We start from the raw sequence: 12,278 nt of genomic DNA, 5'->3' as shown, positions 1-12,278 counted from the left end.
CGTAAAGGGTTACGTCGATGCTAGCTTCGACACAGATCCGGATGACTCTAAGTCACAAACCGGATACGTGTATATTTTGAATAATGGGTCAGTTAGATGGTGCAGTTGCAAGCAAAGCGTCGTGGCGGCATCTACATGTGAAGCGGAGTACATTGCTGCTTCGGAAGCAACACAGGAAGGAGTCTGGATGAAGGGGTTTATCACCGACCTAGGAGTGATTCCAAGTGCGTTGGGCCCGATGACTGTGTTCTGTGACAACACTGGAGCTATTGCCATTGCAAAGGAGCCCAGGTTTCACAAGAAGACCAAGCACATCAAGTGTAACTTCAACTCCATTCGTGAATACATCCAGGATGGAGATATAGATATTTTTAAAGTACACACAGATCTGAATGTCGCAGACCCGTTGACTAAACCTCTTCCACGGGCAAAACATGATCAACACCAGAACTCTATGGATGTTCGATTCATCACAATGTAACTAGATTATTGACTCTATTGCAAGTGGGAGACTGTTGGAAATATGCCCTAGAGGCAATAATAAAGTTGTTATTATTATATTTGCAGTTCATGATAATTGTCTATTATTCATGCTATAATTGTATTAACCGGAAACCGTAATACATGTGTGAATATATAGATCACAATGTGTCCCTAGTGAGCCTCTAGTTGGCTAGCTCGTTGATCAATAGATGATCATGGTTTCCTGATCATGGACATTGGATGTCGTTGATAACGGGATCACATCATTGGGGAATGATGTGATGGACAAGACCCAATCCTAAGTGTAGCACTAGATCGTGTTGTTCGTCTGCTAAAGCTTTTCTAATGTCAAGTATCATTTCCTTAGACTGTGAGATTGTGCAACTCCCGGATACCATAGCAGTGCTTTGGGTGTACCAAACGTCACAACGTAACTGGGTGATTATAAAGGTGCACTACAGGTATCTCCGAAAGTGTCTGTTGGATTGTGCGAATCGAGACCGGGATTTGCCACTCCGTGTGACGGAGAGGTATCTCTGGGCCCACTCAGTAATCCATCATCATATTGAGCTCGGTGTGACTAAGGAGTTAGCCACGGGATGATGTGTTATGGAACGAGTAAAGATACTTGCCGGTAACGAGATTGAATAAGGTATAGGGATATCGACGATCGAATCTCGGGCAAATATCATACCGGTAGACAAACGGAATTGCATACGGGATTGATTGAATCATTGACATAGTGGTTCATCCGATGAGATCATCGTGGAACATGTGGGAATCAACATGGATATCCAGACCCTGTTGTTGGTTATCGGCGGGAGAGATGTCCCGGTCATGTCTGCATGTCTCCTGAACCCGTAAGGTCTACACACTTAAGGTACGATGACGCTAGAGTTGTAAAGAGAATGGTATGTGGTTACCAAAGATTGTTCGGAGTCCCGGATGAGATCCCGGACATCATGAGGAGCTTCGGAATGGTCCGGAGGTAAAGATTGATATATGGGAAGTCCTATTTTGGTCATAGAACAAGTTTCGAGCTCATCGGTAGTGTACCAGGAGTGCCGGGAGGGTGCCGGGGTACCCCCGGGAGGGGTGTGACGACCAAAGAGGGGCATGGGCTGTTAGAGGAGGTGGACCAGCCCTTATTGGGATGGCCAAGTCCTTCCCTAAAGGCCTATGCGCATAGGGATAAAAGAGATAAGGCAATGAAGCTTAAAAAGAAAGGAGAAAGAGTCCTACCAAGGGAGTCCACCTCCCTTGTGGGAGGAGGACTCCTCCCTAGCTTCGGCCGAAGCTCCTTCTCCTTGGAGGATAGGCCAAGGCAGCCTCCCTCTCCCTCCTCCTATATATAGTGAAGGGTTTTGGCCTTTTGGAGACACACAATTCATCTCTCCACGACGTAACCCTACTCCTCCTCCTCGTCCTCCGCAGCGCTTGGCGAAGCCTTGCCGAAGAACCACATAGCTCCACCGCCACCACGTCGTCGTGCTGCCAGAGCTCTCCCTCAACTTCTCCTTTCTCCTTGCTGGATCAAGAAGGAGGAGACGTCACCGGGCTGTACGGGTGTTGAACGCGGAGGTGTCGTGATTCAACACATATATCGGAATCCACCGCGCTCTGAATCGCTGCGAGTACGACTCCATCAACTACGTTCATAGTAACGCTTCCGCTTAGCGATCTTCAAAGGTATGAAGTTGCTCTACCCCTTTGCTCGTTCTTGGTTTCTCCATAGATAGATCCTTGTATGGCGTAGGAATTTTTTTGAAATTACTACAATCCCCAACAACCTTTTTCCTTCCTCTAGTGGGTATACACATATTTTGTTTGGTGTTTATTATGTAATTAAATGGGTAGAAGTTATTCCAACCAATAGTGTTGATCATAACACCTCTATTAAAATGCTTAAGGAAGTTATTTCCCCACATTTTGGAGTCCTTAGATACTTAATGATGGATGGTGGTTCACATTTTATTTATGGTGCTTTTCGTAAGTTGCTTGCTAGATATGATGTTAACCATATAATTGCATCTCCCTATCATCCTCAGTCTAGTGGACAATAGAGAAATAAAAATAATATTGCAAAAGACTATCAATAGGCCTCGAAAGAATTGGTCTAAAGAGCAGCTTATAAAAATCCTATGGGTATATCTCCTTATAAAATGGTTTATGGGAAAGCATGTCATTTACCTCTTGATTTAGAACATAAAGCTTATTAGAAAATTAAAGAACTCAACTATGATTTTCAAACTTGCTGGTGAAAAGAGGTTATTTGATATTAGCTCATTAGATGAATGAAGAACCCAAGCTTATGAAAATGCCAAACTGCTCAAAGAAAAGTTAAAAGGTGGCATGACATAAGAATCCAAAAGCGGGAATTCAAAGTTGGTGAATATATTCTATTGTATAATTCTCGTCTTAGATTTTTTGCAGCAAAACTTCTCTCCAAATGGGAAGGACCATATATCATCGAAGAAGTTTACTGGTCTAGAGCTATTACGATCAATAATTCCGAAGGCACTAACCCGAAGGGGGCCAATGGACAATGAATAAATCACTATATTTCAGGTACACCAATTAATATTGAAACAAATATTATCCAAACCATGACACCGGAGGAGCACATTAAGGAGACCTTCCAGAACACTCCAAACCCTTAGAAGGAAGAGGTATGTGATACGGTAAGTAGACGGACTCAGAAAAACCTAGGTGCCCACTAGGCACCACGGCGCGCCAGCCCTCGTGGCACGACTTGGGTAGGGATGGCAATGGGTACCCATTACCCACGTACCATGCGGGTAAAAACCCTATTAGGGTAAGGGTACGGGACAAAAATTTACCCATGGGTATATAAATAGGAAAATCTAAAACCCATCGGGTGGAGCGGGTACGGATATGGGATCATATAACCCATACCCATATACCCATGTACCCATATAAAATCTATGTAATCTCAAAATTATCTCTATAATCTACACTATGTCAATAATTTGTGAACTGAAAGTGTATGCCTATGTGTTATTGTTTATGACTATATGATATTGTTTTATAAGAATGTGTTGTAGTTATAATCTATCTTTGTAAATTATATGATACAATGAAGTTTATAACTATAAGTTGTTTAAATTAATGTTTTGTAAATACGGGTAATTTTACCCGCGGGTACCCATCTACCCGTCGGGTAATGGGTATGGGAAAAAAATTATACCCGTTGACGGATATGGGTAAGGGTGATGGGTAATCTCAGACGGGACGGGTAAGGGTATGGGGAGACTTCACCCGTACCCATACCCTGCGGGTGCCATCCCTAGACTTGGTGGCTAGTGGGCCCCTCGGGCGAACCTGCGATGGGTCAGACCCAAGCGGCTAGAGGCGAACTGAGCGCCTGCATGTGACACCGAGGGATTGCCCGGACCTAGTAGACTAACACCCGGCTAGTCCATGGCAAGTGCAGCCTACAGACGGCCTGATTTGGCAAATCCCGCCGACGGGATGTGCAAAATTTTGCCAAATCCCATTGCCACCGCAGATCCACCAATAGGCCTCCCTCATCGGGACGAAGGAAGCACCCTGTCGATGGATTTGCTGCCGGGGCGCTAGGGTCGCCAGGGGAAAATGGGGTCGCCGACCTAGGGTTTGTGTGCTTGCGGACGACGGGTGGGGGGAGGATAAGAAGGAGAGGTTGTGATGCCGACTAGCGGGCCAGGGAAGGAGAATGCGGGCGAGGCGCGTGTCCGCTCCGTGTCCGCGGCGGCGCAAATGATGCCCAAATTTGCGTCCAGAATGGGTCGCGAGCGGATGAAAAGCGGACGCGCGTCCGTTCGGGTCGGTGTGTTGGGCCGACTTTTCTGTGTGCCACGACCCGAACGGATGCACACGGACGAAATGGGTCGGCGTGTTGGAGCTGCTCTAACTTCCTTTGAAAATATTTGAAATGGTTAATCATAAGAGCAAGCGTGAAGGAAGATAAGAGGTCGATTTGCTGGCCCCAGATGTTGGTTTTGGTGGGTGCAAAGATCTTGGATGATTCCCTACTCTATTTATTATTATTATTACTAGGACAAATGCTCGTGTGTTGCAACGGGTAGTTAAGATTTCTTACCTGAAACGCTATCATTTTAACTGAATTTTTGTTCTGACTTGTCATATTGATGGTGTGCATCTACGACCATACTCAGACATCATCGTCGTAGTGTCGTTCGGCACTGAGGAGGCTGCGTTTATAAATTGAGTATATTTTAAAAAGCATATATGTATAGCCATCACATGTAATAGATGAAACCTAAACAAATTCAACGATTAACATTCATTACTATCAGATGAATAATACTTATGATATTTTTTTAAATAAAACTTCCTATACTTATGATGTTCATCAATTTTATATATGCATTTACATCCTATTTGTGTATTCACTACAAAAAAAATGTAGTTTGTTGATAAAAACGCGCGTGGATTCTATCAAGAAAAGACACGTACGTAAAGTCTAATTAGGTCATGAAATATGTGTAAAGTGAGAACCCCGTGCAAGTACATCATGCCCAAGGATTATAACATTTTCCAAATATTGACGTTTAAGTTTACATGTTATAATACACATCGTCGATATGAAATAAAAATATTTAACATGTAAAATAACAACATATTCAAACTCTACACATTTTTCTAATCAGATTTCATATATATCGTGTTTAAATTGGATTCACGGTTTAAAAGATATTGTTATTTGAAAATATATATTTATTTTAAATAGACTTGGGAGTTATTAACGCATATGTTAGGGGTGTTTATGTGAAAGTATAAAAAATAATTCGTTTTGACTGAAAGATAGACTGCGGGTTATTTATCGTAAAAGTTAGCATTTTTTCTGTAAAATGCGGATAAAACGGATTGCGGGTTGATTCCATGAAAGCAGAAGCGTCGTTTTGCAAAACTACAAAAAACGGTTCGTTCTTGTCACTTATATCCGGACTGCGGGTTGATTTGAGAAAAACGCAGGGGGTTTTATGTAAAATGACCGACGACGTACGGCAGAAGCGGTGTGTGCTTTATTATTAGGGAGAGATTACTTCAAAGTGTATTTGGAATCTGTATTTTGTTTTCACGCTCAATGCTTTTGTTGAGATGTTGATGTTCTGATATTTTGTCTTTCTTGTTGTTGAACATTTGATTCTACGAACTCTGTTTTGGTTATTAGAAGATCATAATCAAACACCATCACTGAAGCTGGCTGGTTCTTGTATTAAGAAAAATAAAAATCCAATAAGTATGTGTTAAAGCTCACCAAGACCATTTCATGTGTGCTCTTTCAATCGAGAAAGTAACATGCATTGCCTGTTTCTCAACTTATTTTGCCAAAGTTGCTAGTTCAGTTTCTAGCACTTGTCAATTCGTTTAAATTTAACATGAGTTTTCCTCTCACATGTGGCCCATAAAGTGAAGAGTTGACAGACGATACCTTCAGAAGCGAGACGAGAAGCGGGCAGAATCAGGTTAGCATATGAATTCAAAGTATCTTGATTTAGAGGTATTGGAGGGTTGTAGGTCTTTTGTGTTGCTTATGAAACAAGGCCCATTTCATTGACTGGGGCCGGGGCATTGATGTAAATCTCTTCTCGGCTGGCACGGAGTTCCTTGGGGATTGTCATACCTCAGGGTTGAGTTGTATCGAAATGCAAGAAGAGAGAAGCTGGACATATCAAGTCTGTACCCTTCAAAGTTACTCAACGTTATTAGCCATCACCGAAAGGAAGTGTGAGCAACATGAATTTGGTTTCCTCTCTTGCAGGTCGACACTTTTGGTCTGTGCGTGGTTGCACACATGATGCTGCACGGGAAAGAGATGAGCATCAGTAAGGTGCCCGCGCTGGAGGATGATGGCTATGCGGACGGTGGTAAGTTTCCCTTTCCATCGCATCCCAACTTCAACGGACGGTGGTAAGTTTCCCTTTCCATCGCATCCCAACTTCAACGGACGGTGGTAAGTTTCCCTTTCCATCGCATCCCAACTTCGCAAGCCACCTAATAAGCACATACCCAGTATAGCACGTAACACGGAAAAAAATGCAAAAATAATAATATGAAAATGGACGTGAACATGGAATGACGCCTAGACCAGCCACAGACCACAATTCTATTCTCCATGAGTTTTCCAGCAAAAAAAAAATACCCAGAAGTCAGAGATTAGACTGTTATGCTACGATCCGACAACACACTTGATCACCTTCGGAATCCTCTATGTGTCCCCGGAAAGAAAAGGAAACCTCCCCCTTCGAGATGTTCTTGTAATGTTGAGCACACAGAGGTTAAGATCTAGCTCATCATGCTACTGGACTGGGAATGGGGGCTAATTTACTGTTCATCGGCCCCTGGCTTATAATCCTTCAGTATTTCATCGATAGCCTTATTGATTATGCTATCTCTGGCCTGATATGAGTTGAAACAAAGATTTCATGAGTGACTTTGAGAGACAGTATAGGGCACTGCGGCCAGCAAGAGAAGAAAAAAAGGACCTTTATCCCGATGGCCAGCGCTGTTCGGACATTCGCCACTTGACCTAACCTCAGCGAGCTTCCTTTGTTGTCCTTGAGGCACAGGACGGGGACTTGCCTTGTGCTTGCCAGGGTCGGAATGTGCTTTGTTAGCCATTTGGGATTGCAATCAGCGGCTATAATGACAGCCTACAGTACAATGAAACAAGATGTGAAATGCTTGTCAGGTTTAGTGTTCAGCATACAGGTATTGCGGATATGGACATATTTTAACACTTAAAATCACCTCTCTTTCTTTGCTCTCAAATAAACCTGACAGTAAAAATCCTAAATTGAGGCAATTAGTAATTGTTGACGTGACATTCAGAACCCGGTCGATTTAACTACTGGTTGTGCAGGTGAAAAAACATTAGTGTTTTATACTCCCTCCGTTCCTAAATATAAGTCTTTTAAGAGATTCCAACATACGGAGCAAAATGGATGAATCTAGATTCTAAAGTATGTGTATATACATCCGTATGTAGTCTGTAGTGGAATGTCTAAAAAGACTTATATTTAGGAACGGAGGGAGTAGAAGACAAGATTTTCACTTTGCAGATGACAGCATATATAGAGAATGATCTGATACTAAGGCCTTACATTGCGGTATGTAACCCTGACTAGAGTATTTTAGCCCTTCATGAATATTTGACCAGATAAGCAGTAAGGCACCAAGTCTTACATCCATGGTGTACATTGAAATGTGGACAGACATCGTTAGACCAGACCACCAGATACATGCTGCTCTTAGTCAATTCAACCTAATAGATGTACATAATGGCACTCCAAGTCCATAGCAAGTTACGGAACAAAAGTAACCTGAAGTGGCACCAAAGGAGCTCTCCGCCTAACTGTGCTGGTCGGTGCTTTACTGGAACAGCCAGAACGAGAAGCAGCGGCTGCGGGCATTCGCTCGAGAACCCTTGTCACGTCGTTGACCCCAACGGAAAATTGTTGCTACAAGGGCAAAAATCATGAATGCAAAAGAACATCAGAATATTCTGAACTCACTCATGATAACAGAAGTACTCTATCTGCAGTAAATAACTCTATAAACTTCACGATATTAAGCAAGGATGGCAATACCTTCATCCATATCTTTTCTTGCAAACCTCCCCTTGAAGCCTTGGCAACCTCTACACTCCTACAGAATGGTAACCCATCTCAATATTGGAATAAAACAAAACAAAGAAATGTTGGGAGAATAAAGGAATTTGCCTACTAACCTGATAAGTTTCGACAATAGATCATCAAGACAATCTCCTGTGATGTAATCTGAAGTTACTCTGTTAAAGGAGAAATACCGATGCGTGAACTGAAGTAGCTTAACTTGAATAAGAAGAACAAGAAAACACAGCTACAAAGATAACTACAAATAGCAGGGCAAAGAGTGTACGCTTGTTCTGCATCTTTCAGCAACTTGACTGACTTTTCAGATTTGTTCTTCTTCTTGCTCATTGGCACCAAACAGAGTGCTACCAACTGAGGAGAAGACCTATTAAATGAAACAGTAGCATAATCAAACCTTCACTTATTTCTACCTTCAATATGTAGCATACACAATATGTTCAAGAAAATCCGTAATGGGATAATATAAAAGAACTTCAAACATACTTAAACGTGACATACATCAGCATCGTATATTGTAAAGTTGAAGTTCGGTGCTACCAAAGAATTTTATGATGGCATTAATACTAGATGCACAATAATTTCTACATTCACCTACCAGTGGCAGATCCAGAAATGGAGTGTGTCCTGTGCAAACTTATACATACTAAATTTATCCAGAAACTGCACAACGAACTATTTAACACACTTACATTTAAGATTATAAAAGAAACATGTCATTGGATGCAAGATTTTACGATTATAAAAAATAAATATGGTAATGACAATCAAAGAACAAATCGTACTTCATAGCGATAATATGTAGACTAATTTAGTCCAGTTACAAAAATCAGGAGAAAATTCACCTTCCACCGGCCGCGAGTTGATTGCTACAATGCTCCCAGCCTCCTATTCTCTCGGGTGTTGACCTGCCATCAACATGAAAACATATTCGCCTGAGAAATGAGGATCAGTTGAAACGAATTGATGCAATCGTAAATGGAGACACGGAGATAAACAGAGGAAGGGCTGACCACCAGCACGAAACGAGGTGCCGCGCAGGCGACGCTGCGGCTGCAGGACGCGCAGCTGCTTCGCGGGGTGGAGCGGGCCGGCAGAAAGCGCACAGGGTGCCGGCAGCTCTTGCGTCAGGTCGTGGTGGCTGACCGGAGCAATGGTGTCAGAGTCGGGGAGCTAGGGCATCGCTGCGTCAGCGAGACTTCTCAGTGTTTTGGCCTGCGGAGGGGAGCAGCAGAGGAGCAACGAAGGCGTGGGAAGGGGGGTGGAGGAGAATCAGCAGCGCCACCGGAGTAGGAGGTCGGATGGAGGAGACGCCTGGGAAGAAAAGTGCGCCGGCCGGCGGGGAAGAGAGGCGTGGAGGACGGCGGCGGATGGTGGCGGCGCGTCACCTAATTACTGCAGAGGGCCGTGCGATGAGAGTGGGCTTTAGGTCGACGGGCCTTATAGCAGCCCAAAATGGGAGAACCTACAATCATTCACCGTTGTGATGTGTCTCAAAAAAAAGTTCATTGTTCTGATTCTCCAAAACAAAAACAAGGGTTCTCTATTCTACCAAATTCTCTAGTGATTCTCAAAAACAAAAAATCTCTGGTGTTCCCTTCAAAAAATTATCTCTACCTCTTCGAGTATGTTGGTTCATGGACAGTCAGATGGATCTCACTTAGCTGGCCTGCTTTCAAGCATCAGTTTGCTAAACATGCAAATGTCTCTGGAATTTTCGTTGGCACTATATAATACATCAATTGATTTCTTATTGTTGAAATCTGTGAATTAGAAGAATGTCTTTTTTATACGATGCCTATACTTAGAGGCTTATAAATCGAGTATTTTCTAGTGTGGTGCGAAATATTGTGTTGTTCTTATGACCCATGGTCCTACGTGAAGTATTCCAACACATTTCCACAAATCAGTTTTTATATTCTTGATGTAACACGTGTTCATGTCCAATCAGGGATGGATTCAAGTGGTGTTGGGACATGTATAGAGAAGGGAGCCCATTATATATGGAGACATGTTTTGAACTGGGGTGTGTTGTTTCCTACGTGATGGTGTAGACGTTAGATGAGGGATCTCCATATAAGTAGAATGTCACACATTTGATGTTGTATCTTGGATGATTCATAGAAAAAATGCCAGGAGAATTCATCAGTTGCATATCTTTTTTACGTCTTATACATGTTATTTCTTTGTCTATAGGTTGGTCCGTTCTTCAAAAAAGCTGCGAACGTGACTATATATGAGAAGCGTAGTTAAATGTGTTCAAGAAGTATACATAGGAAAGAAATAGACTACTAGGCGTAAGAACTCTCGAGCTTTGTCAGCTACATAGGTACCTACATTCAAAACGTATAACGATTTTTCAAAAACTATAACAAACACAACACATTGCAGGCGTAAAAATAAATCCACGTATTTCTAGGCAAGAAACGGATTAAGAAAACATGCATGAAATAGGTGACACCGTAGGTAGGCGGGTGAAAATTCACGGCACACCGGCAGGCCCTGGCCGGCCACCAGTGCATGTGTTGCCGGTGTCGGAAGCTGAGTCCCCGAAGTTGAAGATGTCGTTGCACTGCGGTCCACTGCCGCCACCGCTGGCCACCGCGGCGCTAGCTAGAAGTGCAAGCATGAGGCAGCAGTATGAGAAGAGAGCGGTCGCTGCAACCCCAGCGATGCCTATGCTTATGATTGCCAAGGTATGTCTTTGTTGCGTCTTTGCCCACGCAATGCACGTATTGTCGTGTTTATATAGCACTCGCAGCCTCGCAGGTGTCATGGTTCCATGGGCCCTGCAGCAATTGGCACGCATGGAGCTCTTCATATGCTCCTATACAAGATTAAGGTGTCGCGTCGATGCGTCAGCTGCGCCCAACATCTAGCATGCTACTTCTCGCACAAAAGTGAATAAGGGGGTTCTTGCAACTAACTTGTGGATCAGCAGGAGCAAATCAAGCAAGCAGCTAGGATTCCCAACATGCAGAGCTAGGCAGAAAAAACACTAGCATCAACTCAAGCCCGTCGTCACCTGGCTGGTGGGGAATTTCATCGAACACCATCCGTACAAGCAGTAGGTAGCAAGAGGGAGTGGAGCGAAGGAAAGCGGGGAAGGGGGATCTGACGCACATGTTGAGGTTGCCGGCGATCCGGCGCTCCGCCTCGCGCACGCAGTCGAGGACGACGGGCATGTCGCTGTCGTCCCGGTAGGCACCCTGCAGTTCGTACGTCCAACCATTTCTCAGAACCAGCCGCCGCCGCCGGCGGCATTCATTCGGGCGCAAAAGATTCCGAACAAAGAAAGAAGCAAGCGAAGGTGTAAGAGAGGAGGGGGCGGGAGAGAGAGCACGCACGACGCCGACGTTGACTTTGTCGGGGGAGGGGTCGGCGAGGAAGGCCTCGGTGATGCCGAGGATGGGGTCCTTGGCGCCGGCTCGACGTGGCCGAAGAGCGATGCCATGGCCCGCTGTCGGGACCCGATCGATCTATGAGGGGCGTGTATGTATGAATTTGTTTTTGCGGAGGGGGGTGTATGTATGATTTTGGGAAAATTCATCTCAGATTTGAGGTATCTCTCCCTAATCTCTCCCTAATAATAAAGCGGATATTGTTTCTGATCGTCCGTCGTGGTTTTTTTGTGAAAAAGTCCCTCCATTTTCGAACATTCAACCCGCAGTCCCTGATTAAGCGGATATGTGAAAAAACGTTTCAGATTTGCAAGAAAGCCCCTGCATCTGTAAAATTTTCACTCGCGACCCTTTGTTTGATCTTATCCTCTTTCTAGCCGCGTCGGAGCAGGATAAGGTGAGGGGCAGCGCCCTTGTCGGCGGACTGGAGGAGATCCTCACCGACGAGGGTCACCGGCGTCGAGGTGGGAAGGTGAGGCCGGGGTCTTTTTGCGTGAGGAAGTGAAAGAAAGAGGTCGTCGCAGGCGGAGCTTCTTGCGATGGACGAGATCCTCACCGACGGCACCGATGGGGGTCACCGGCGTCGAGGTGGCAAGGTCAGGCACGGGTCGGTACTGTCTCTCCCGACCATGGCTGCGACCGCCCTCTCCTTCACCATCCTGCGACCATGCTCGGGGCTCCCTGAACGGCGAGGCAGAGCTCCTGGACACGGCTGCCTGTCCCGAGGAGGTTTGTA

The 12,278-nt window shown here is 44.5% G+C and overlaps 1 protein-coding gene and 1 long non-coding RNA gene across 3 annotated transcripts; one reads left to right on the top strand and one right to left on the bottom strand.

Moving 5' to 3' along the window:
- The first annotated feature begins 5,791 nt into the window (after nt 1-5,791).
- Nucleotides 5,792-6,653, top strand: LOC123398103. The gene is made up of 2 exons (XR_006610078.1): nt 5,792-6,185; nt 6,272-6,653. It is a non-coding gene; the product is annotated as an uncharacterized LOC123398103 (long non-coding RNA).
- On the bottom strand, nt 6,546-9,542 carry LOC123453176. Of its 2 annotated transcripts, none has more exons than XM_045129947.1 (8): nt 9,155-9,542; nt 8,987-9,049; nt 8,410-8,508; nt 8,240-8,299; nt 8,100-8,157; nt 7,833-7,970; nt 6,996-7,163; nt 6,546-6,909 (listed from the first exon to the last, which is right to left on the bottom strand). In XM_045129947.1, the coding sequence occupies exons 3-8, from the start codon at nt 8,469-8,471 to the stop codon at nt 6,835-6,837; spliced, it is 561 nt and encodes a 186-aa protein (XP_044985882.1). In that variant the 5' UTR covers nt 8,472-8,508; nt 8,987-9,049; nt 9,155-9,542; the 3' UTR covers nt 6,546-6,834. The 2 variants fall into 2 exon arrangements, with proteins under 2 accessions (XP_044985882.1, XP_044985883.1); XM_045129948.1 differs by having other exon boundaries at nt 9,158-9,542.
- Between the last annotated feature and the right edge of the window lie 2,736 nt (nt 9,543-12,278).

Source organism: Hordeum vulgare, chromosome 5H (assembly GCF_904849725.1).
Source record: "Hordeum vulgare subsp. vulgare chromosome 5H, MorexV3_pseudomolecules_assembly, whole genome shotgun sequence".
NCBI classification, from domain to species: Eukaryota; Viridiplantae; Streptophyta; class Magnoliopsida; order Poales; family Poaceae; genus Hordeum; species Hordeum vulgare.
The sequence above is the reverse complement of the archived record's forward strand: the minus strand, read 5'-3'. Positions and strand labels throughout refer to the sequence as shown.

What these genes read in the sequence shown, in the direction of transcription:
- LOC123453176 (XM_045129947.1), bottom strand. Translation starts at nt 8,471, where the DNA reads ATGAGCAAGAAGAAGAACAAATCTGAAAAGTCAGTCAAGTTGCTGAAA. An exon ending in AAGAAAAGATATGGATGAAG is followed by an intron (nt 7,971 to 8,099) that starts GTATTGCCATCC and finishes TTGCCCTTGTAG; the next exon opens with CAACAATTTTCCGTTGGGGT. An exon ending in CTCCTTTGGTGCCACTTCAG is followed by an intron (nt 7,164 to 7,832) that starts GTTACTTTTGTT and finishes ATTGTACTGTAG; the next exon opens with GCTGTCATTATAGCCGCTGA.